At 37.9% G+C, this 27,092-nt stretch overlaps 1 protein-coding gene across 4 annotated transcripts in view; it reads left to right on the top strand.

Annotated features, from left to right (window-relative positions):
* Positions 1-4,013: 4,013 nt before the first annotated feature.
* FOLH1 (folate hydrolase 1) overlaps positions 4,014-27,092 on the top strand; it is a 52,547-nt gene continuing 29,468 nt past the window's right edge. Inside the window, exons 1-7 of one of the 4 annotated variants that reach the window (XM_070273222.1) lie at positions 4,274-4,526; positions 6,798-6,906; positions 7,017-7,230; positions 11,185-11,371; positions 16,330-16,431; positions 23,050-23,175; positions 23,963-24,149. In XM_070273222.1, the coding sequence (XP_070129323.1) occupies positions 16,423-16,431; positions 23,050-23,175; positions 23,963-24,149 (322 nt within the window). In that variant the 5' untranslated portion in view covers positions 4,274-4,526; positions 6,798-6,906; positions 7,017-7,230; positions 11,185-11,371; positions 16,330-16,422. Of the gene's footprint in view, positions 4,606-6,797; positions 6,907-7,016; positions 7,231-11,184; positions 11,372-16,329; positions 16,432-23,049; positions 23,176-23,962; positions 24,150-27,092 lie in introns of all 4 variants that reach the window. The other 3 variants (XM_070273223.1, XM_001489017.7, XM_070273221.1) reach the window with 3 other exon arrangements.

The raw sequence follows: 27,092 nt of genomic DNA, 5'->3' as shown, positions 1-27,092 counted from the left end.
ACAGTCACTATAACAGCCCACTAAATGGACTTGTGAACATCTTAACCTACATAGGTTACATGTTTGGGTTTGGATTTTACCTAATTCTTCTCACAAGATTCTGCAATGCCACTCAGGTGGTTATATCACCAAATTTAATTTTCTTTTGTTCTTATGTTATTTAAGATATCTTCCTACATAGGTTTAAATATCTCTGATCTCACTGGAAATCTACAATTTTGTCACGTTTTTCCTATTTCGTAGAAACAAATGTCCTTGGAAAACTTAACTGACAGCAGTGTTCTGTTTGAGCTCTCAAGTTTTCTTCCATCTGAGTTAACAGGGAAATTCCAAGATTTCTTGGTGAAGACTGTTTTAAATCATTTCAGCCTAACAAGTTGAGATTACATACACTCTCTCCAATGCTGGTTAGCCAACATAATAAATATTTTTTCTGATTTAGATATAGTCATTTCTAGCCAGGCACAGGTGGGGATCATAATGGCTATTATCTAGTAAGCATCTGCTTTGTACCATGACATTACAGTTCCAAGAGTCAGAAATCTCAGTTTAAGCAAAAAAAGATATTATTTTGGTGTTTCTGTGACCCAGCCCAGTACCTGGTCCGTGGTGATAATTTTAAGAAATGCTTTTCAAACTGCATGAAAAACTTAGATGAATACGTATTCGTAAAGGACAAAAGTGCTTTCTCCCATTACTGAATTAAAGTTAAATACTTTTGTACCTTATTGTTGTATTCTTTAAAAGTTTTGGAGCTAGGTCATAATTATTCATCACCTAATAGTTGCTATGCAATTTGTTCATTTAAAAGTAATTATTATATAACTCTTACGTGCCAAGTGCTCTGTGAGGCGCAACCCTTCCTCTCTGGGAGCATTTAGTCTAGTGATTCTTTAAGAGCTGATGGCCAGTGGTGGTGTATTACCTCTCCTTGATTTAATATTTCTATTCTGAATCTATTATTTCCTGCACTGAGAGAGGAAGTGGAAAGTCACGTCACACTTTAACTAATCTACTGACCCACAAAGTAGTGCTACCCATTTTTTGTGTATGGATGGGCATATGGCACTGTGAAATATTTCAGGGTGCTCTCCAAACAAGAGCTACTGAGGTTAATGTGAATCATTAGGTATGGACAAGGGGCCCACAGTGCTCTCCTGAACACAAGCTGTTGTATTCTTTTGCGCTCACAATCTCTGCTTTCTGGTATTGTTATTTATATTTCTATTTAGGCCCTGTCTTCCCAATTGGATTAAAGTTCTTCAATAACAGTAATCATCTCTTATACCTCATAATTGCTTCATTACTTAGTGTAATACCATTCATTCATTCAAAAGGATGTTTCTATATGCTAGGCACCGTGGTAACTCTAGAAAATAGACGGGAACAAGATATGGTCCCTAGTGCCATGGAGCTTAAAAACTGGAAGGAGATAAAATAGTAAAATGTGTAACAAAAGGCTAACAAAATTAAATTAGAGATCAGTGTATTAGTACCAAATGTCTATGAATATCAAGAAGACTTCTCAACATAGGTATTTTTAAGCAGAATCTTTAAAGAAAGAGAACAAATTCTGCATATGAAAGTGGAAATTGGATATCCCCCTAGAGGAGTACATTTGCCTTTGGATACTTCCAAACAAAGCATTATTAAACAAGTGTTATCTTCATTTTTCATTTGGAGTTTATAAATCATGATGAATGTGTCAAGGAAGTGAGAGGTGCAGGGTTGGGGAGAATGCTGTATGAAACCAATGTTCTTGAAATCTCAAACAGGCACCCAGGCAAGGGCCAGGTGTGTCAGAGTTTTCATTTTTCATTAGGTGACATGATGCATAGTGCATTGCCAAGCAAATAGCTTTCCTTTTCAACATCAAAGTTGGTTTTCAGTTCATTCATTCATTAATATTTATCAAATAGTTATTCTATGCCAGGAATTATGGGTAAAATATGTGTAAAATAAAGTCCCTGACCTCAAAAAAGATCATAATATCCGGGAAGATACACAAGTGAACACAGTTACCAGATAGTATGATAAATGTTATAATCAAGAGAAACAAAAGAGTGTCCAACTGGGTTTGGCATTCTTCTTCTTCAAGTCCTTATGTGAAGAGTCACCTGCAATCTGTCCTCAATAAAGAAGGAAGGATAGTATGGTCTAGTGCTTGTTAAAGCAAACACATGCTAATTTTTTGGGGGGAAGTTAATCAGCTTCACTAAACCTTAGTTTCCTCAGCTATAAACGGGAAATAATAACAAAAATGACAACAGAAAAATTTGGTCTGGCTTGTATAACCACCTGTTGGAGATTTTAAATGCTTTTGAGGGAAATCCTGTTAATTAAATGAAATAATTCATGTAAAGCACATAGCAGTGTCTACCACGTATGATGTGCTCATAATATTAGTTATTGTTAATTAGTTGTTAATTACTTATAAAGGTATGTCTTCCCCACTAAATCATAAGCTTCACGAGTGGAGGAGGAATCCTTTCTCTAAGATCTGACAGACGTTCATTCATTCTCTGATCATTGTTAGATAGTTCTAATATTGTTCAAAAATCCCTTCTTGTGCTTAAGAAATATAATTTGTCTCATTTATGCTCACATCTGACTTTCAAAACATCTCCATTAATGGAAGGTACTTAATAATGTCATTAGATGATCCTATATTTTACAAACAAGCAGATGTATTCAAGTAGGTTGAATACTTGACTCCCAAGGGTATACAGTTTAGACAGGACCAAAGTTGAAGTCCAAGACTTCTGACCCCAGGCCCAGGACTCCTCCCAACACTACCGGCAAAAGCCCTGAGCAGACACACCCCGTGATCAGTAACCCCAGGCAGTACAGAGGTTGAGAGGAAGGCAGACACTGGATGATGTCTTAGCTTTGTGATTCTAGGGGTTTACTTCACTGAATTCAATTTCAGTTTTCCTATGTGTTAAACAGGAAGAGTGTTGGTACCAGCCATGAAAGGTTCCAGTGATGGTTAAATGAGTTAACGTAGATAAAGTGCCTCATTTATAATAAGTGCTCAATAAATATTATTCTTTTGCCATACCTGGTTAGACTTGACAGTAGGAACATTAGGAGACATTTAATAAATATAGGATATTGTTAGAAAGGGATTAGGAAGCTCCCTCCTTTCCTGTCCTGGGTCACCAAGGGGTTGGTTCACGGTTGACAGATTGATTTTCCCACACCTCTTCACTTTGCTCAGAAATTCTTTATCCAAGTACCCATGAGTCTCTACAGTCTAGCCCCGTCTCTCCTTACTCTCTCCCTGTTCTTTCCCTTTCCCAAAACAAACTATATACTATTCCTTGAACATACCCTAGCTTTCTGCCTTTGTCTACACCTTTGGCTCTCCCACAATTTATTCTCATCTCCACTGGTTCATGGTTCTGTTAAATACAACGTTTCCATGAGGCACTCCTGGCGGAGTCCGTGCACCAAGTCTCACTCGTGGATTGCAAGAACACAGTTGATTTTATAAAGCATGTGGTTATTCTCTCCTTCTAGACATCATTGTTCTTTTTTTTAAGAGTTTATAACAGGGATAAAATGATGTGCAATTGACTCTTCAGGTTAATTCAACATAGACTCATTTCATGCTTACCAAGTGCAGCTGCGATATGCAAGTGGACAAACTCTCTGCCTTCAGCAAGTTCCAATATTGTTTCTTTAAAAATGGTTTTGTTATGTAAAGGAGAGAATAACTCCCTAAAAGTTTACTCATATCCATGATGTTAAGACAAAGAACACGGGTGGCAATTCACATGGACGACAGCCGCTCCTTGACCATCGGAAACAGTGCCAGAACTGACCACCACGTTTTTCTACTCGACTCACTATAGTGCTACAAAGTTTTTATCTCATAGGATTTCCGAGGTGAAAAAAACTCTCGAGAGGTGACCTAGTCTAGTCTACCAACTAGGCTGGAGCCAGGCCCATGTGGCTTTTCCTAGGCAGACAAAAGAGGAGCGTTCTATTGAATTACACGGGAAAGCCTTAGTTTTCTTTCTGCTTATCAGATTTTGGTCAGGGATTGGAGAAAGGAGAGTAGCTGCCTCCTTCCTTTTTCTCCCCTTCCTTCCTCTTTCCTTCCTTCCTTTTTTTCTTTTCATTTTTGAATAAGCAAGAGCTAGACATTTTCAACATAAACTTTTTCTTAAGCGCCTCCCCCAAGGGGCCGGGTTTTCTTCGGGCGACTGCCTTTGCCTCCCTCTCGCCGGGATTGGCTCAGAGTAAGCTAGAAATGCTTTCGTGGGGAGAAACTAGACCCGGGGCTGGAGTGGATCCCAGTCTGCAGTAGCGATCAGCGCGGCGGGAGGGAGGAAGCCTTGGCCCGGCTGCGGGGCCGCAGCGGAGGCGCAGGTCCGGGAGGCCCCGGCGGCCCCGCGCCGACATGTGGAACCCCCTCCACGAGCCCGACTCGACCTTTGTCGCTTGGCGCCGCCCGCGCTGGCTGTGCGCCTGGGCGCTGCTGCTGGCCGCCGGCCTCTTCATCCTCGGCTTCCTCTTCGGTAGGGGCGCGCTCGCTGCACACAGCCGGAGCCCACCCAGCCGTTTCGCGGATCGCGGGACTCGCGGGCCGCCTGCCGGGTGGGCTCTTGTTACTTGTCTCCCCCGGGGGCGGTGACTTGGTGGAGGCATACCAGGATGAGCCCCCGCGTGTTAGCCGGAGGGTCCTGGGGGCAGTGCACAGTTGGGTTCTGAAAAAGCTATTGTAGGACAGGCTCACCTAGGGTAGGGAGTAGAACCGAGCGAGAGACGCTGAAACTGAACTTGAGAGGTTCCACTCGCTGAAGCCCTGAGAGAAATCGGTACGCTTTAGGACGAGGGCCTATGTCTGGGGCCGTTGAACCAGGTGGTCCAAGGAGCTTTGCAGGAAGTGACTCTTAGCTGTTTGGAGGCTTTAATCCTGTGCCTGAGGCTGCTTTATGTATACAGGAGGTAGAAGTCAGGGCGTTGTTGCCTGGGAGCCCTTTTCTCTCCTGGTTCTTTCGTCTTTGGGAGTAAGTAATAGAGGAACGTTTGGGAACTGGCTGATATTGTCAGCGCTCTAAACAGATCTTCCCCAGCAGCTCTTTTGCGTTGTCTCCTGTGTCCTCATTTGCAGACCCAACCCAACTCTGGAAAACCGGGGAGCAGCACAGGCAAGCTCAGACTCTTTTAAATTCTAATTTTGACTCTACCACTTCTTCATGGCCTTGAACGAGTTACTGAATCTCTCTTAGCCTGTTTCCCAATCTTTACGATGACAGTATCTGCAATTTATTGGAAATAGTAAATGAAATAGCATCTAAAGCTCCTAGCACGGTATTTGGGTATCGACACGTTTCTTTATTCCTTCTTGGTGAGGAGATGCTCTTCATTGGACCTTAAAGCACAGGACTAGCCTAAGATATTGCCACTTGGTTCACCCCTGCTCTGAATTCTGGGTCCCCTTTCTGGGATTTAGAAGAACAGGGCAGAGCCAGCTGGGTTGACTCGAATTCAGTCTCTTGCTGTGTGACCTTGGGATCATTAAAAAACTTTTGAGCCACTCTCTGCTCATAACTGACATGCTATTAGTACCTATCTAAGGTTGTTGTGGGGCTTAAACGAGATAAGTGCTCAATAAGGACACATTTCAAATTGAATTTCAATTTTCTCAACTGTAAAAATGGGGAATAGACTTGGCAAGGCTGGCGCAGGGAGTAAAATCTTCTGTGTCTCTTAAAGGCATTTAAGTGGCCGACACAGAATAGGTTCTTTATTAATGGTGGCTTGTTTTTTTCCCCAGAATTCTCTAATCTCCCCTCCCCAACAGACCTCCGACCTCTTCCTCCTGTTCATTTCTCAGATCTCAATTCTAGCATCTCAGCCTCAGTGGGTCCTTGCCTGATCCCACAGTCTAATCCAAGTCCCTTTGTCTTATGTACAGGTGGAACTGTATTTCCACTTGTTTTCAATCATTTATTTCACTATGCCTGTGTGTATGTGATTAATAACTAGAAGACTCCATGAATGCTAGCTGGGTGTGGATTTGGGCAACCATTTTATGTCTAGATTATATCATTTCTCTAAATAAACCCTCTAAATAAATGATGCCCCATTTCCTTCAGATTAAAAACCAACTACAAGGGCTAATGGTGCCATGTGATCTGGCTACCCATTGCCTCTGGCTTCTATGCGTGCTGGATGTCTTGCAGAGATGTTGGGTGAATTGCAGTTTCACTGTAGCTTTCCAAGGTTGAACTTCCCAAGCCTGCTTCAACTGGAAACAAAATCTCGGCACATTTTGTTTTGGTTTCAGAACCAGAACAAATTAGAAGTCTGCATTTCCTTTAAGTCTTTGGAATAATTTGTGTACTTGAAATATATTCATAATTTATTCATTATAAACATTTACTGAACACTTATTGTGGGTCAGCAGAGGAGCAGACACTGGGCATAGAAGCTTTAAGGGGAAAGAAGGTGGATCTCCTTTTTGCCTTCACCTTCAAGAGATCTTGTTTATCCCCATTAGTTGAAACAGATTTAATTTTAGTGCTGATGTCCTCATAAAACATTTCTTAGAATAACAGCAATTGGCTTTTTAAAAATGTTGTAATTGATTTGTAATTTAATAGTCTGTTTGCATGACTTTTTCCCAGTGGAAGTAGGCATGAGAAATTACACTTCAGAAAATCTCAGTTAATGCTGGAGCTCGTTGATAATTTGTGTTTTATATATGATAGATACAATAATAAGAAAATAAGGTTCTGTCTATGAGCTTATATCTCATTTCTATATTTGTATGTATTTTTCAGGATGGTTTATAAAGTCCCCCAATGAAGCTACTAACATTGTTCCACAACATAATGTGAAAAAAGCATTTTTGGATGAGTTGAAAGCTGAGAACATCAAGAAGTTCTTATAGTAAGCATATACCTGAGAGTTTATATGGACAATTTGTCGGAAAATTTTGTTATTCTGTTTAGATGTTTTGACCTAATATTTTATACATAGGCACTGCCTCTATTTTTTAGAAAAAAAAGTTATTTGTTGAAGATCTATCGCATTTCGTCTGGCGAGAATTATACTTCAGCTGAACTTCACCACTATAGATGTTTTCGAGAAGGGGTCAGCAAATTTTTTCAGCCTGTGTAAGCCAGCGGATCTCTCTCACAACTACTCAGCTTGGCTATAGTAGCACAACAGAAGCCGTAGAAAATACATAAGAGAATAAGTGTGTCAGTGCAGGTAAAACTGGCTTTATGGGCACTGAAATTTGAATGTCATATACTTGATCTGTCACAAAATATTATTCTTTTGTTTTTTTTCCACCTATTTAAATGTAACAACCGTTTTTAATTGGGCTGTACAAAAACAGGACATGAGCTAGACTTGGTCTGTGGAATGTAGTTTGCGAATTCCTGTTTCGGAGGAAGCCAGTATATCTTAGTCAAAAGAAGAGATTTGGACTTTGAAGTCGAGACAGATGAGTTTAAATTCCATCTTTGCCCGCTGATGGTAAAGTAACTCTGAGTGAATGCTTAATCTTCCTGAGCTCTCATTTCCACATCTATACGATGGGGATGATGATATTGTGATGAGGACAAAATTAGAAAGCATATATGACACAGTTTAAAAACAAGCTCCTTATTTCCTGAAATAGCCATCTGTAGTGTAGAGCAAAAGAGGTAAATGAGTAAATTTAAAAAGTATTTGCAAAGCAACTAAAAGCAAAACGCTTGTTGAGAATTATTATATACAGTTGATTAGAATACTTAGCTTTTTCAAAGCATCAAGTCCCTTTTCTGTTTTTTTTTTAACAAATTGGCTTAGTGTATGTGTCCAAAAATACTTGAAGTCCCTGATGGTGATTGAAAGATTCCTTAGTGAATACAAGCTATAATTTTATGTAAAAGACAGTTATAGATAGATACATAAATAGACACACACATAATCACACACATATTCCTATATTAATTGCAATAGAATTAAAACTATGAATAAAAATTTGCTAGGGCACCTCCCCATCTTTGGAAATGCCGTTTCAAGTGAGAGACCCTGAAGTTTAAACTTTGTGGAAATCTCTGCCTCTTGCACTTATTTCACTATAATTAAGTATAATAGATATAATAAAAGTGGAGATCTGGCAAGATAGAATCCTCATTCCTAGACAGAGCTGTTTTCCTTGCTTTCTTCTTCCTTTCCTAACTGTAACTTGGACTATCAACCAAGGAGAACAATGAATGCCTTCCTTTATTTCTCTTTCTGGACCCTTGAGCAAGATTGAAACAGTCAGCTTCTTGCTTATTCTCCATGGTTCTGACCAAGCTCCTCTAACTGTTCAGAACTCAAGGATGTTCACCGTTACGACGTGAAACAGAGATTAAGAGAAGCCTCACTCACCTCTCCAAGGACCACAGAATGTCTAGAAGCCTCCTGGACTCTCCAGATTTCCAATTTGCTATTTGTTCATCAGAGAGCTTTCAATCTAAATATACCCATGGGTCAGGGGTCATTAAATCCTTGGATCTTCCGTATTGTCCCCTTCATCACCCTTTGCTCTGCTACTAAAGATCCTCAATGCTTCTAAGTCACCTGCCTCTCAGTAGTGGACGGGAGGATTAAGGAGGGGCTGCCTTTGCTGTCTTCCTTGGGATGTGGGGTCCACCTATGTTTCCCTTTCTGTTTCGTAAACACCTAGTTGAATTCTCAGATCTGTTCACTATTTTGCAACTTTTTAGAAGGATTTTACTTCTCCACTCTGTTCTGAAAGACAGGATTATTTCAGAAAAGTGTTTTAGACCTCTGGTCTCAGAATTTCACTGATCTGGATTTGAATGCCAGTTCCACTTTTTGCCGGCTGCCTTTAAGTCACCTAACTCCTGCAAGCATTGTTCCACCCTTTGTAAACCAGAGGCAATGTGTTAAAACAGGAATGCTAATAACTCCCTTTATTAATTGAGACAATGTGATGATATTTGGAACATATTTTAACTTTTCTTGCCAAGTTTTTAATACAAGTTATTGACTATTTTGGATAATTTGTAAATTTTTCTTTTTCTAATTTGATATTCTTGTAGGATCAACAAATTACTTGTGATACACTTCTTTTTTTTTTTTGAGGAAGATTAGCCCTGAGCTAACTACTGCCAATCCTCCTCTTTTTGCTGAGGGATACTGGCCCTGAGCTAACATCCATGCCGGTCTTCCTCCACGCTATATGTGGGATGCCTACTACAGCATGGCGTGCCAAGTGGTGCCATGTCTGCACCCAGGATCTGAACCCTCGAGCCCCGGGCCCCCGAAGCAGAATGTGGGCACTTAATTGCTGTGCCGCCGGCTGGCCCCTGTGACACACTTCTTAACTGATTAAAACACAACAAATTAAGAACCGCTGTTAATATCAGTTATCTAATAGAGCCTCAAATCTTTGCGAAGTAGTGAGATAGCAATATTCTCCCTGTGTACAGAAGAGAAATTTAAGACATGACCAGGATTACACAACAAGTTAGTGGCAAAACCTGTAACATACCACCTATGTGATTTTAGGCCAGTTAATTTATTTATCCTTGGAAACAGATCTTTTTTCCTACTCATCTTTTTCAGGATCAGCTTTGCTGCAAATGAGTGAGTCCTAGCCCTGATCATGGCACTCTGTTACATCCTAGTTGATAATGACAAAACTGTTAAAAGGAATTTCACTTATAATAACAGAGTCTGATAATGATCTCCTTTTTTTCCTTTCTTTGGTGAGCAGGTTCAAGACTCCCATAGCAACTCTTTTTGTGTGTAGGGACAGAGATATAGCTGTTATTTCAGGAAATATGCGTTATCTACACCCACTTTACTGTGTTACAGTTTGTGATCTGTGTAATATGGAAGAAAATGGCAACATGTTGGCTATTTTTCTGTTTTCTCTGCAGGTATGCATTGATGAAAGGATAGATAGACTGCTTAGCTGCCTCTTAAAATTGTGTTCTTTTTGTTACTGTATTTTGCAAATACACATTAAAAATCTTATATAAGATGTTAAGCCCCTAAAAATGTACTGAATGAGGATTTTAATGCTATCTTTGTAAATACAATTTAAATAATTTTAACATAATTATAAAATTAAATTAATCACAGGAATTTCATTTTTTTAAAAAATTGAGTTATTTTCTTTGGTAGGTAGTTTTCCAAATCAAAAATTAGATACACAATAAAATTAAACATTTAAAATTGGGATCATCATAGTCATGTTGCCTGTTAGTTTTCCTAAAATCAATGTAAGGATGGAAGTGTGTTGATTTTAGAAAAACCTATGTATTTAGAATCAGAAATTCATGAAATTCAAGAAGTTTATGAGCTGGAAATAAATAATTGTCTTCTCATGATACATGCTCCTCTGTCAGGTGAATCATTTTTCTTTAAGGAGTTTAAATTGAAAATAACCAATGAGCTGAATCTTCAGGGAAAAAACAAATTTTCAGGACAAAGAAATTTAAAACAAACAAACAAAAGAACAGTGTCTACATACTAAATGAGAAATTACTCTACTCATGAAAATATTTCTGGTAGCCAAAATTTTGGCCACATAGTTTATTTGTTAAAGATGGTCCTGGTCAGACTATTTCTCATCGATTCGAAGTGTATCACTATGCATGAAGGTTGGAGTACAAGAGATCCAGTCTGAACTTGTATAAATATGTTCAGATTATTCCTTAATGAAGATACTTTGTGAATGATTGCTAATCAAAAGGTTTCTCGCTTGGCTATAACTTTCAGTACTTAAAAATGGATGCAATTATTATTCTTGACATGTTGCTGCTTGGTCATTTGAATGAAAATATTTTTCATCTCAAATATATTTTACACAGTGAAATAAACAGATAATTCCATGAAAGTTCCAAGATGCATGGGTCTTAGAAAAGAATATGACACTTTCCTCATCTGCTATATAGGGAGACATGCACAAGATTGCACGTAACAATTCTCCAGAAAAAGATCAGTTTTTCTCTTGACTGAGTACAAATTAGAGCATGAAAACTTCAAAAAACGCTTTGAAAATCTGTTTGATGCAATAAGAGTACCACTTTGCGCTTTTGTGTATCACATCTCAAAGTATTTTTTATAGTGTAAATCTGCCTTAATTGGTTGTTGATTTAGGATAAAGGCTGACTAAACATGAATTTCTAACCACTTTCAATTTTTGTCCACCAGTAATTTTACACGGATACCACATTTAGCAGGAACAGAACAAAACTTTCAGCTTGCGAAGCAAATTCAGTCCCAGTGGAAAGAATTTGGCCTGGATTCTGTTGAGTTAGCCCATTATGACGTCCTGTTGTCCTATCCAAATGAGACTCATCCCAACTACGTATCAATAATTGATGAAGAAGGAAATGAGGTAAAAAAGATAAGAAAATAAACTCCTCTCATCTGTTCTTTTCAAATACCTTCTATGAAAGAAGGCCCTGTACCATCTTCAATTATTGATAAAATGACTATTGAAACTTGTGAATGATGCTTTTAATTTCTCATTATCAGTGTCAACTACTTTCTTATGATGTTCGAATTTAAGGTGATGTTGGAAAGATTCTGAGAAATTAATGTTTGATGACAGTTGCTATTTTCTATTTTTTAGTATTGCACTCATATAAAGTATATTAGTAAACTTCCAAGCAACTAAAATGCTTTTTTTTTTATAGGTAATAGTAACCAGTGTTTACTAAGCATCTTGTAGGTACTTGAAATGGTGCTAAATGCCATCATATTATCTTTTGTTTTTAATTGAAGTAACATTGGTTTATAACATTACATAGGTTTCAGATGTACAGCATTATAACTTAATATCTGTGTATACTACAACCTGCTCACCACCAAAAGTGTAGTTTCCATGCATCGTCATATGTTTGAATCCTCTTACTCATTTTGCCTGCTCCCCCTCCCCCTTCCCTGCTGATAACCACCAATCTGTCGTCTGCTTCTAAAGTTTCTTTTCTGTTTTGCTTGTTCATTTGTTTTGTTTGGTTTTGTTTTTTACATTCCACATATGAGTGAAATCATAAGGTGTTTGTCTGTCTCCATCTTAGTTCATTCAGCGTAATACAGTCTAGGTCTATAAAATAGATACATTTTTGATAGGTTAAGATCATAAAAGGTACTGCATAGGTTTGAAATTTCTAGGAAATTCAGAGACACGGTGTGCAGTTTGAGCCAGCAGGTTTTTATTGGTACTTAATGCTTATGCCTTATGTGATCGTGGGTTCAGCTCTGTGCTCAGAACTGGAATATGGGCATTCGGAGGGGAAGAGAGTTTGGAGAGAAAGTTTATGGAATGATATCTAGCCTGAAGAATTTACAATCTTGTTTGCAAGTTAGGGCACTTGAGAAAGAGAAGATAATACAAGTAATTGAGGCATTTCTTATCGTGACATATATTCAGTATAAAAGCTCATAAAATATAACTCAAATATTCATCCCTATTTAGCATATATTACTTTTAGAGCTATTATATCTGACTAAAATAGCCCCTTTCAATCTAGATAGCTTCTTCAGTGCTCTTGTTAGTTGGGCCTCTGAATTGTGTACAAGTTCAAATATGTCCTGCTTGATCAGTGAACTAAAAATGTCAGGTGACTTAAATATATATAAATTTAAAAAAATTTTCAGAGTATGTCACTGACCTCCTTATTGACTAATGAATCGGTCTCTTCTTAGTAGTTAATATGTTTTACAGTCAGTGATGTAATAAATATTTTTTAAAAAGGTATGAGAAATGTCAGTATACAGCATATGGTCCCATAACATTGATTAAATAAGTGGTAGCATATCTATATCATTAAGTACTAAGGAGTCTTTAAAAGGATGTTTAGAAGAATTGTTTAATGACATAATAAAATATTGATTATGTTAAAAATATACATATACTTAAATCTCTGTTTTGATGTGTCAGATTTGGGGCATGTCTATGTACAATGAGGAAAATAAGCTTTCACTTCTTTTTTCCTTCTTCACCTCCCAATTTTGACTGTACCTTTACTTTTATTATTCCTTTTCGTTATTTGTTTTTGCTATTATAAGCATTTATTAAATTCTTAAAGTCTGTCACATAATATAAATATATCATGATGTAAATATATCATGCTTCATTTGGGAGATTTCCCTGAATGATTTTAGCTGCCTCCTTTGGGTTCCTAGACCACTTTCCAATGTGTGTGTTTTCCCCACACATCTAACAAGCAGTTCTTGGACACCAGCTGGGTGTCCTACAATTCGACTCAGTTCTGACACTGTTTACCCAGAAATAGTGCCAGATTCCACAGGTTGAGTGCTCAGTTCCACAAGACTACACCGCCCCCTTCAGATGCCAGTTCCAAGCCCGGGTTTATTACCTGTACTCTGACCAACTGGCTATAAATCAGAGGTTCCCACGGCCCCTTCCTGGGGTTTGATTAATTTGCTAGAGTTGCTCACAGAACTCAGAAATATTTTACTTACTAGATTGTCAGTTTATTACAGAGATACTAAAGGATACGAATCAACAGCCAAATGAAGCGATACACAGGGAAGGTATGTGGGAAGGGGCAAGAAGCTTCCAGGTGTACCACTCTCCCTGTGTCTCCATGTGTTCACCCACCTGGAAGTTCTCTGAACCCTGTTCTTTTAGGTTTTTATGGAGGCTTCATTACGTAGGCATGATTGATTAAATTATTGGCCGTTGGCACTTGATTCAACCTCCAGCCCCTCTCCCCTCCCCAGGGTGGGACTGAAAGTTCCAACCCTCTAATCACACAGTTGGTTCTCTTGGCAACCAGCCCCATCCTTAGGTCCAAAAGTCACCTTATTAACATAACAAGAAGCACCTTTATTCTCCTCACTTAGGAAATTCCAAGTCTTTTAGGACCTCAGTGCCAGAAGTGGGGACAAAGACCAAATATGTAAAGAAATCATAATATCGTAATATTAATAATAAATCATAATAGCACACCGCCTAAAGCTTTTTAATGTTTTCGAAGTTATATCATTAGTTCATTTTCATATTTATTTTTATCCAAGTTATACCTGCACACAAAGACTCACCTAGTTCTCCAAAATGCCTTGATTCCTCCCTATCCTTGAGGCAAGCACTATTGAACCAGGAGTTGATTCTTTTGATATTTACCTCCTTCTTTAAATAATGTGCTTATATTGCTTGTGTTTCAGATTCAGACATTATCTTTTGACATGGTGACAATTCAGCTCCATTTTCATTCCTCCATGACAACTTACAGATGCTTTCTTACTGTCTCCCCAACTCTCAATGTAGTATAATTATTGTGACTAAGTATTCACTAACTATTCACAGCTGAGCTATGTGACTGAGTGTAAACTTTTAGTCTCCTGCGCAATACAGACAAGTTCCTTCTCCCACAGGCAACAAGTATGGTTAGTGTTTTGTAGAGTCTACCAGAAATATTTTAAATATATAAAGACACAATATTTTATCTTTGTTTATGTAAAGATAACATACCATATGGATTGAACTATACATTGCCTTTTTATGTCACAAAAACTTGTCAGTGCAAGTAATCAATAATCAATCTATAAGCCAAAATTGGAGCGAGTTTCTTATATGAACCAATTTGAGGACCGTGGCCTGGGAGAGCAACCTCCACTAGGGAAGGAAGCACTCCGGAGATGTGAGGTGTACCGCGTTGTTATATTCTGTTTGGAATGAGAAACATACATCACATATGACAAGGGTATCTTTTTTTACTACAATCACAAGATGTTTTGCTAGCACAGCAGGTCAGTGGTCACGAGATGTACACAGGAGGTCAATTTGACGCTTAGTTTCTGGGAAGAAATGCTTATCTTTAAAGAAATGCTGGTATGGGAGGAGGCGTACATTCCCATCTTTAAAGGCAGCGTTCTTTGCTGTGGGACAATTTGTAAATGTTTAATGCATGCCTGACAGGCCATGTCAGGCCATCCTGGAGAAGCAAGGTCATGGCTTCCTCAAATACCTCAATATATTTAACCTTTCTTATCGCTTTTCATTTATTCATCAAAGTAAATAGAAATTTGCAAACCGAAATTTTCTTAGTTATACTCAGAATACATAATTTGAGGCTGTATTAGTGAAGCTTGGAAAGTGAGCAACGTTTAGTGATATATAGTCTACCTTTGATAAAGTCACCCCAAAAAGTCATTTCTTTGACCTTAAAAAACTTTTCTGAGTGTTAGAATAACTCATAAACTTGCTGTAAAATCCACTTGCTCAGTGGTGCTGTAACATTGAAGATTACCATAAAGGCAAATCAAGTGAGACCAGCTTCAGTACTCCCTTGGCTGGAAGACTTGCTGATGTACTGACTTTGTTTCTAGAAGGATTTTTATTGCACTTTAGTATAGTTTCTCTTATAATCTTCCCCAGTGATTCAGATGCGTTTGTATCCTGCGTGCATCACAGAAAAATTATGGGGAATATGGAAGATATGGGGATTTTTGGAGGCTAGGAGATTTGGTTTCATTTTATCAGCCTCAGGACAGGTAGAATATTGGGGCTCTAGTGAGTACAGTTTAGTGTCAGCCCAGATTCACTCCCCATCTCCCATCACCTTTGTTCTACTGCACCGGCCAGGACCTGTAGCATAAGAAGTGGTAATAGCAAGTATCCTTAACTCAGAGGGAATTTTTTTTTTGAGGAAGACTAGCCCTGAGCTAACATCTGCCAATCCTCCTCTTTTTGCTGAGGAAGACTGGCTCTGAGCTAACATCTGTGCCCATCTTCCTCTGCTTTATATTTGGGATGCCTGCCACAGCATGGCTTTTGCCAAGCGGTGCCATGTCCCTACCTGGGATCCGAACTGGCGAACCCCGCGGCGCCAAAGCAGAACGTGCGCACTTAACCTCTGCACCACTGGGCTGGCCCCAAGATATTATCTGTGATTCGGTGTTTTTAGGTCTTTTCAGTGTGAATGTTATTGAGTGTATCTAGCTACTGTCAGATACAGATTCCCCCCAAAATGTGATTTTTTACTGAAGTGAATTTCATATTTAATTTGTTTCTAAGTAAATGATCTTAACATTGTTATAAGTGACTAAGATTACTGTACAAGGTTACTTCTTATTTGAGGATTAAAATTTTCCTCCTAAATCAAAAGCTGGTGCTTATACTTCTCACGGCCTATAGTTTATTCATCTCACGAAGTCCTCACAGCTTGTGGCACAGTGCTGGGTATGCGATATGTCTTCTCAGAGTACTGAGGGATTGATTAACCCTCGACTGACAAAAGAGATAATACTCATTTTCCCTTGTTTGGTTGTAGTAATCAAACTTTACCTGGGTTTACTTTTGATTATTGTACTTTGTGTCTCTAGATTTCCAACACCTCCCTGTTTGAACCGCCTCCTCCAGGATATGAAAATATTTCAGATGTTGTGCCACCTTTCAGTGCTTTCTCGCCACAAGGAATGCCTGAGGTAAAAATGCAGTAAGAGAAAGGAAGTCTTATTCTTTTTTGTTCACAGTGTTTTTTAAGATAAAATTTACTACAGTGAGATGCACAAATCCAAAATATACATTTAACGGCGTTTGACAAATGAATATACCCATGGAATCCAGCCCCCTTCAATGTAGAAAATATTACCATTACTTCAGAAAGTTCCCGTGTGTCCTTTCTCAGTCAACTCCACACGCCCCCGAGGCAATCATTCTTCTGATTTTTTTGCCGCCATGGTTCAGTTTTTTCCTATTCTAGAGATTCATATAAATGGAATTAATAGCACGTAATCATTTGTGTCTGACTTCTTTTACTCAGCATAGACTCTGTGAGATTCACAGGTAGCATTTATCAGTTGCTTATTCCTTTTTATTGCCAGATAATTTCTATTGTCTGAAAATACTAAATATTTTACTACCGTTGTATACCACTGATGAATTTCCAAAGAGTTTGAATAACAGTATTCATTGCCCTTTTCGTATGAAGAGCTTGAGTGTCATTCTAAAAAACTTTCTGCAGTTTACTCAGTAAAGCAGTGTGCACAATTATCATCAGAAATTTTATGACTGATCCCCAGCTTCCTGCACAGTACTTTGCCTTTTATAAGAAAGCTAAGTTTGAAAGAGCTGGATATAATTTATTAGTATCTTTTTAAAAATTCTCTCTTCTAGTGTGATGGTGAACATTAAGTACACTCAGTTTTGGGCTTGTTCAGTTTGAAGTGCCTGGGATATATTCACAAGAAGTTGCTAGTTGACAGTTGGGTATAGCGCTCAACAGAGAGTTCAGGGTTTGGGCTATCATTGGAAACATCCTAAGTAAAATATTTGCATGTAGTATTGAATTGATATTTAAAAATCCATCTTCACTAGTCAGTTAGGATTTATTATAAGATCATAAGGATGATTTAATATTAGGCAATGCCATATTTTTAATAAGTAAGGTAAAAATCATACTATTTCAGCGATTTTCAAATTTATTTGATTCATTAACTTATTTATAAATTAAAAACTCTCACAAACTTAGAATAGAAGAATATTTTTCATTGGTTGTATTAAATTTACTCCAAATGAACACTTTGACATCTTAATGATATAATATTGGATATATAATATTGGAAATGATATAATGTTGGAAAAATCTCCCTAAAAATTGGCACATAAAAAGAATGCTTGCAATCATTGTAATTATTTCATAATTGTCATGGAATAGGAATAAGGGATATAAGAACTGAAAATGAAGAGATGTTTTATTTTACCTCTCAGGTGTACTGAGGTCACTTAAACTTCTTCCTCAGGTTCAGGCACACTGCCATATGGGTCCCTGTGAGGTCCCTCATTTATTTTCTTTTCCCTTCATCTCTTATCCCTATTCTTCAATCTCATTCCTTTTTTCTATCCCTCTCCCATCCCACACCCACCCTAATGTATTTACGTCCTCAGCAATGTATGTATTGAAAATACATGGCTTTGTTTAGTGTTTGATATATTTTAAATTCACATAAATAGTATACTTTAGGTCTTACTTGATTTCTTATTATTTTCAATTCATGGTCTTTTAAAAATCTATCCATGTTGCTTTATGTCAGGATAGTTCATTACTTTTCATTCTTGCATATTATTCTGTCTTATGTGCACACACATGTAGCTCTTAGTGGCAAACATATGGTTTGTCTCTAACACTCTACAGTGTTGGAGTGCATATGTCCATACATGCCCCCATAGGGGCTTGCGAGGGGTTTTTTGTGTACAATAAACCGTGTACGGGATTGCTGCATTGTAGGGCATACTTAATTTTGCAAGGTCCAGCGTGTAGCACTTTATACTCCCACCAACGACACATGAATGTTCCTTTCTCATATTTTCATCAACACTTGAAATGACATCACTTTATAAGTTTTGCCCACTTAATTGTTTCATTGTTGTTCTGATTCACCCTTCTCTGATGACATATGAGGTTGCTCATCTCTAAATATATTTATTAGCTACTCTGATTTTTCACTCTGTGAAATCGTTAACTGTAGGCTTTTTCTTTTCCTGTTGAATTTCCATCCTTTTCTTAAGTTGTAAGGGTTTCTTAAATATTTTGGTTATTCATTCAACATCAGTTTTAGATATTACAAATAGCTTCTCCTAATTTTTCACCTATTTTTTCATACTATCTGTGTTGCCCTTTATTTAAAAAAATCTTAAATTTTGATACTGTCCAATTGTTGTTGTTATGTTTTTTCACTTTGGGTCTTCAAATTAACTTCCTCCTTCTTCATTATTTATAGTGATATGTCTGTATAACCAGAATATACAAAAAAGTTAATTAGTAAATTTTATTTTTAAAAATAGCATTAATATTACCAGATTAGAATTAAGTATATTTGGACGAATAGTATATAAAAGCAGAAAATATAACAAAGAAATTTAATTTAAAATATCCATAAAATATAAAATACACTTTAAAAATCTTAAAAGTTAAATGAGTGTGAACTAGTTGAAGAACCCTATGAAATTTATTGAACAGGGAAGATGTTGTGTATAAAGAAGCAGATTATGTTTCTGGATGGGAAGACAGAATGTTATAAGGAGAAAATTATACCCAGATTAATTTGTGAGTTTATTGTATAATCAGTTAAAGTCCCCCAAATAATTTTTGGACTTTGACAAAATTATTCTACTCATAAGAGAATCATAGAGATTATTAACTCATTTCTTTCAAGTAGACTTCAACTCTTGCAGATTAATGGGAAGATGGAAGGAGCATGTGATTCTGCATGGGGTCACTGTTTGTGTTCAAATATTGGATGAGTTTGCTGGCTAGTGTGCTTCACTGGATCACCTGTAACCCAACCAGTGAAGTGTTAATTCTTTTTAAAATTATGAATGTCTGTATGTGTGTTTAGGATATTTCACGATAAGTAATCTTTGGATCTACGTCTGAATCCTCTTGAGCGTAAAATACTGGGCTCTGCTTTAGGCTATTTGAAATTAGCAGTTTGGCAGTGTCCTTAAAATATAGTCTAACTTAGTGGTTCTCAGAGTTCAGCATGCATCACAGTAATCTAGAGGGTTGTAAAACACAGATTCTGGTTCCCGCCCCCTGAGTTTCAGTAGGTCGTGGGTGAAGCCTGAGAATTTGTTTCCAATAAGGTCTTAGGTGATGTTGGTTCTGAGGGCTGAAGAACCGTGCTTTGAGAACCACTGGTATAACACCTCCCAATTCTGTCTCTATTAACAAGAGCAAGAAGATGGAAGCTTGAAAGAAACATAAAATTCTAGGCTAACAGTGCAAGATTGTATTTATTCCCAGTCATAGAACAATGGTACAGTGTAGATTTTACAAGAAGGTCATTGTCTGAAAACAAAGCTTTTCTCTAACTAACAGTGACAACTTGCATTTGTGAAGTGCCAAGAGGGCCTATCTATCACACTTGTTTTCATTTTCAAAGTTTGCTGTCATTTTTTAAACTGATGTCTTCTCCAATCCCTTCTCCATCATAGTTGTTTTGTGTTGATTGTAGATTTATCAAAAGATAGCCACAGTTTACAGACATTTAAAGAAGTAGTCTCCCCAAAGTTGGTGATATTCAATAGGGATAAATTTCAAGTGGGACACTTACACTAAAACAAAATTCACCGAAATCCAATTGATTAATGACTCTCTATTCACAGTTAGAATAAGAGTGAGCTCCAGAGAAGGCTAATAATTGTAAATCAGACATATGGTGCTATCACTAATGTTGCATTAATATTGCGTTGGTTTTAGGAAGAAATACAAGAGCTAAGAGGAATCCTTTTAATGAAGCAAAGATTCAAAGGTCACTTTCTCAATAGACTTTCCTCTTTTTATTTAAAATTGCACCCACCTGAGTACTAGTTCACTGTTTGCCTGCTCTATTTAAACTTTTTTTGAATTTTTGTACAGCACAAGTTAATATGCTATACAGTTTACTCAGTTATTAGTTTATTGTTTATTATCTTATCTCTTGGCTCTCCATGTGAATGTAACTTCCTTCAAGGACAGTGACTTGCTGTGTGCCTAATGCCTGGAACACTGCTGAGCACATAATGATACATCTTCAACAAGTTTGTCAAGTGAATCTTAGAGTCAACTTGGAAACAACTTGATTTTAGCATCTGTTGTAAATTCGTTGTGCACATGCTATGAGAAATGTAGTCAAAGAGGAAAACAATGGCAAAATAAAATTGTAGGATATTAGAAATCGTGTAGGACAGGGGTTTCAAACTAGGGTGTGGACAGACTTTTCAAAGGCAAACATGGGATTGTTAAAGAAATCAGTTGCATCATAATTTCTCAGTGTATTTTTTCATGGAATTGAGAACTAGCCTGTGGTGAGGTCTTGCTGGTACTCCGTCCCCACCTCCTATTTATGGTCATTTTTCTCATATTTTATGAATCAAAGGCACCTCCTACCTATCCTAAAACAATATGAAACATATCTCAGAGTTGTAGAAAATCTCTAGAGCTCCAAACAAAGAGATGATACTGAAAGATTCTAATAGCTGGGTCACAAATGATTTGGCGAGTCAAATGGTTTGCAATTGAACAAAATTAAAGATGAGGCTAATTGAGTTTCCAACTGATATCATTAGAATTAACTTGGATAATAAGTCAGTGTGTGATTTTGGGGGTTGTAACTTGGAAGAAGTTTAAATAATTTGGTGAAAATTCCATAATAAAACTTCTTTCGTTCCCTTCCCATGGTTTCTCAGAACTTATGTCCACGAATAAGACGTGAATAGAACTGATGCTGAATCCTGGCTCATTCTAGCAATAACTTATTCATCCACAGATTCATGACCTAATGTTTTAACATCCCATGACACTCAAAGATGTATTTCAAGTAAAATTTTATGCTTAGGTATTATTTATAAAAATTTGTAATGATGTTGTTAGACTCAATTTGATACTACAAATAATTATAATAATAACTTACTCCTGAAGAATTTTTGTAACACATACAGCCTGTTACAGGAAATAAATATTTTTAAAAATTCAATTTATATAGAGTGTATTCTTAATTAAGGGAAGTTTGGCAGTGATTAATAAAAGACTTTCAAGCATACCCGGATTCTAGGTAACAGAAACTGAAATGGGATTTGGTGTGCTAGATGTTAACTAAGGAGTGTTCTCCTGGGATCAATATCTGTGGCAGGGAGGGGAAGGAAGCTGGATAACGCGGAGAGAGAAGTCACCCTCACTGCCAGCTTAAGGACAGCCTCAGCCAACCCAGTGGGCAGCTCTGGAGTGAGGATAGTCCTTCAGAATTGTCCTGGTGTGAACTAAGATGTTCAGATCTTTCTACTCCCACATCGATCAGTCGCTTAGTGTGTGGCATCCTAAGAGGCATGACCTTGAGCAAGGTGGCTGTCTGTAGCTGACCTTGAGCAAGGGGACTGAAAGCTGTCTGCAGAAAGCCTTCCCTGCAGCTGGAGCAAGAACACCTTCGTTGAAGGGGAATCTAAGGGGACTCTGGGCAGCATATCCCAGTGTCCAGTATGAATATATTTTACTTTAGAGTAAAATGCTTTGGGGGAAGGGATATAAAATACAAGTTCAAGGAGGAAAAAGAATGATAAAATTCTGACTGAAGAAAAGAGAGTGTTCCTATACTTTTTAAATGGATGGTATTGAAATGTATACCAGTGTAGTATTTAAATTCCTTTGGGTACATATAAAAAGTGAGATGAGGGCCAGCCCCAGTGGCCTAGTGATTAAGTTAGCTCTCTCTGCTTCGGCAGCCTGGGTTGGGTTCCTGGGCACAGACCTGCACCACTCATCTGTCACTGGTCATGCTGTGGTGGCAGCTCACATACAAAAAGAGGAAGATTGGCTGCAGATGTTAGCTCAGGGTGAATTTTCCTCAGCAAAAAAAAAAAAAGTGAGGTCAAATTGCTTCTAAAATTGTTGCTGTTTAAATTGCATTCTTTGCTGCTACTTAAGGTATGATAAACAATTTTAGATGTCAGGTTAAAAATATATGAGGGGGTATGTTGCTTTTCAAAATTAATTTAGGGAGAAGGTGAGCAAAAAATATGTTTGAAGAACACTGATCTAACCTAACAGGCCATTTTACAAATGAGAATATTGAGACTCAGAGGTGTTGTAAGACTTGCACATAATCATACAAATTATATGAAACCAGACCCATAAAGCAGTGATATTATGTGACCTTCCTTACGTGGTGCTTGTCAAGGCTCAATAAGCTACTGTTTGTGAATGTCCTTTGAAGAGAATAAGGCTCCTATCTGGGGCTTCTTAACCTAGGGTGCCTGAACCCCTTCCAATTGTATGCAGCAATGTGTATACTTACATGCACTTTCTGGGGAACGCTTCTGTAGTCTTACAGCCATTCTAGAGGAGACAAATGTGAACAAAACTTACTATGTATGTAATTCATGTCTCAAACCCAGCTAATTGCCTTCACAATTCACGTTCGTTTCTTCCTTGAATCTCTTATCTGAAGCTCATGCACTTCTGACCATCTTGCTTACTCTGCCTCTTCCCTCTTTCAAAGATGTGGAACAGTCCAGAGAAATCTCTGTGTTAAATCTTGCTTGAACTAAATCATTCCTGATCTCAACAGGGTGATCTAGTGTATGTTAACTATGCCCGAACTGAAGACTTCTTTAAACTGGAGCGGGACATGAAAATCAATTGCTCTGGAAAGATTGTGATTGCCAGATACGGGAAAATTTTCCGTGGAAATAAGGTAAAACTCATCTCTTTTTCCTTGTCCCCGAATAGCAAAAGTTGTAGTGTATCTTCCATGTGTAGAGCCAGATCCTTAAAGCTTTCTGAGGACTTGATTCTCTCATATTCTGTAACGTGCCTACCTTCTGGGGAGAGCACATTGACTAGCGTATAGACGGGGGTTCCAAATTGGATCGCTGGAATTCAGCCAGTGTAGAAGTTCAGGGAGAACAGAGATTTTTTTCTATACCTGCAAATTATGCTGTGGTCTACAAAAAAGCATGCCTTGGATTTGTTGTTAACCTTCAGTGTCTTTGTTTTGAATATTATCTTTGAAAATAATTCCTAAATTAAATTTTAATGTGAATTATTATAGATAAGAGAAACCAATTTATAGACAGCAATTTTTAAAGTTACTATCACTTGATTGTTAATTTTTTTTTCTTCTTTGGTGGGAAATTAAATTTCAAATATATTTCCTTTCAGCCAAAGAAGAAATGGGAATCTGGCCTGTAAAATCTACTTCCTTATTGTGCTTCTAGATAAGCAAGTTCTCGCTGATGCTAATGTGAACATTTTCCAAATCTGCTGCTCTGAGGGCTGACCCAGCCCTGGAAATTCCTTTTTAGAGCTTGTAGTAGGAAAGAGAAAAAGCCAGTTCTGTGTGAGATGTCCTTTGTTGTAGGTCTAATGATAAAAGATTAAAGATAAAAACTTTGGTTACTTATTTAAATGTAATTTTGAAAATTGATATTATAAAATTTTTAACAACCACCTTGAAAGAAGAAAAACATTGTGTTTTCTAGGTTAAGAATGCCCAGCTGGCAGGAGCCAAAGGAGTCATTCTGTACTCAGACCCTGCTGATTACTTTGCACCTGGAGTCAAGTCCTATCCAGACGGTTGGAATCTTCCTGGCGGCGGTGTCCAGCGTGGAAATATCTTAAATCTTAATGGTGCAGGGGATCCTCTCACACCTGGTTACCCAGCAAATGGTGAGTGGCCTTAATCATCGGAGGAAACTTAACAACATCTATAAGTGATTTTATTAAAGGATTTCCTTTGACATAACAAGCTATGTCTTTTTCTTATTCTCTTTGCATCTAAGAAGTAAATTAAAAAGTTTCAAACTTTGAAAATTGTTGGTTCAGGTCTCTTATCCCTTATTTGGAATCCTTGGGCCTGATGGGTTTTGGAATTCAGACATTTTCAGATATTTAAGAGTAATATGGTGCATTTACCCTATATTGCATAACACTCACATAGGAGGCTGGGACAATACATAATACAGGAAGCAAGCATATAAATATTTTTGCAGCAAAATGTATGAATAGAGGCTGACCCTGTGGCGTAGTGGTTAAGTTTGGTGCACTCTGCTTTGGAGGCCTGGGTTCGTGGGTTCAGATCCCAGGCACAGACATACACTACTTGTTAGCCATGCTGTGGGGGCGACCCACATATAAAGTGGAGTATTGGCACAGATGTTAGCTCAGTGCTAATCTTCCTCAAGCAAAAAAAGAGGATTGGCAACAGATGTTAGCTCAGGGCTAATCTTCCTCAGCAAAAGTAAAAACAAACAAAATGTATGAATAATTATACTAAGCAGAGGTAAATAAGTATAAATAGCCTTGTGTCTGTTCAAGTCAGATTTTGCTCTCAGATGAGTTTATATCAGATCAGGTTTTGTTGCCAAGTAAATTCTCCCCAATTTATGGTTTTCACAGTTTTTGGGTTTCTCGGTTGTCAATAAGGGATAGTAGGACAGAAGTTCTGTAAAAGCCCCTGAAATGACACATTTCGAAAATAGAGTCTAGAAAATGCTTAGTGCATCATTGCTATATAAAGACAATAGTGATAACTTTCAAGGAGTTTTTCCTAAATGCTAGCTTTTTACATGTATTAACAACTCTATAAGCTTCATAGAATTATTATCTCTATTTAACAGAGGAAGAAAGCAGGACTAGAAGTCAGCAATCTCCTTAAGATCATCACACCACTAAATGAAGAGTTGGGATCCAAATTCAGGCAGTCTGGTTCCAGCGTCCTCATGCTTGTCTTATGCTGAAATGCCCCCCGTAAAACAGTAGATCATTAACGAAGGGAGCTAATTTATTTTGAATGTAGTTGGCTATTTGGTGACATTTACAAAAATCTATGATCATTTAGTTTGTGTGGTTTAAAACTAACTAAGGTATATAACTTGGCTAGAAGAGGTTGCCAAAGTATCTGTGGCATTTCCAGATTTATTCTTCATTTGGTTTTTCTATCAAATTGTAGACTGCTCTAAAGCTTATGTATTTTGGCTTTGTAAGTCTTCTTGGAACATAGTACGTTGTCGTAGATTGTTACTTTTTTTGGAGGAAGATCAGCCCTGAGCTAACATCTGCTGCCAGTCCTCCTCTTTTTGCTGTGGAATATCATCCCTGAGCTATACCCATTGTCCTCTGTTTTGTATGTGGGAGGCCTGCCACAGCTTGATAAGTGGTGCGTAGGTCTGCGCCTGGGATGCGAACCTGCGAACCCTGGACTGCTGAAGTGGAGCGTGCGGACCTAACTGCCGCGCCACCTGGCCGGCCCCTGTCATAGATTATTCTTTTTTTTTTTTTTAAGATTTCATTTTTTCCTTTTTCTCCCCAAAGCCCCCCGGTACATAGTTGTATATTCTTCGTTGTGGGTCCTTCTAGTTGTGGCATGTGGGATGCTGCCTCAGCATGGTTTGATGAGCAGTGCCATGTCCACACCCAGGATTTGAACCAATAAAACACTGGGCCGCCTGCAGTGGAGCTGCGAACTTAACCACTCGGCCACAGAGCCAGCCCCCGTAGATTATTCTTTTAAGCAATATATATTATCCTATAATAAAATCTCATAAATCTACCTGAACTTTACTTACTGTACCTTTTTATTTCCAAGTTTTAAAAAAAAATGCAACTTTTCCCAAGCTCTGTTAGTTATAAAAAGTTAAAAATATGTACATAAATTGAGATTAACTGGAATATTTCTGTTGATTATCCTCAGATTGAGTGATGGCATTTTAGCGGAGAAAGTCATGTTATCCCAATGGGGCTCACATTTATTGAATTTCATTTTGTGGCCTATTCTTTTTCTCTTCCTTTTAATTTTCCTTTGTATTAGTTCTAACATACAAAAATAGAGATAATTATCTGCATTCTGTCACTCTCGTTTCATCTCTTCATCCTCCCTTTTTTGGTTATTACTCTAGAGAATTTTAAAACAAATCCTACACAACATATCATTATGTCATTTTACCCATAAGAAGAATAAACTTTATGGGCTGGCCCAGTGGCACAGCGGTTAAGTATGCATGTTCCACTTCGGCGGCCCGGGGTTCACCGGGTGCGGACATGGCACCGCTTGGCAAGCCATGCTGTGGTAGGCGTCCCACATACAAAGTAGAGGAAGATGGGCGTGGATGTTAGCTCAGGGCCAGTCTTCATCAGCAAAAAGAGGAGGATTGGCAGCAGTTAGCTCAGGGCTAATCTTCCTCAAAAGAAAAGAAGAACAAACTTTTGCAGTCACCTAAAGTTCTTATTAGATAATTTAAAAATTTGGAGAAAAAATGGAAAAATGCTCCTATTTTTCTTAAATCTGAAGAAATTGCAGAATATGTGTTTTTATTTTGAGGTAGAGTTTACATGTATCTCATGTACATGTAAAATGCACAGATCTTAAGAGTTCAGTTCAGTCATTTTTTTTTTTCTATAGATTGGCACCTGAGCTAACATCTGTTGCCAATCTTCTTTTGTTTTTCTTTCTTCTTCTATTCCCCATAGTACCCCGGTACGTAGTGGTATATTCTAGTCGTAGGTCCCTTTGATTGTGCTGTGTGGGATGCTGCCTCAACATGGCTTGATGGCGGTGCCATGTCTGTGCCTAGGATCCAAACCGGTGAAACCCTGGGCCACCGAAGTAGAGCA

The sequence above is a fragment of the Equus caballus genome, chromosome 7 (genome assembly GCF_041296265.1).
Source record: "Equus caballus isolate H_3958 breed thoroughbred chromosome 7, TB-T2T, whole genome shotgun sequence".
Taxonomy (NCBI): Eukaryota; Metazoa; Chordata; class Mammalia; order Perissodactyla; family Equidae; genus Equus; species Equus caballus.
This window is presented reverse-complemented; position numbering and strand designations above follow the sequence as displayed.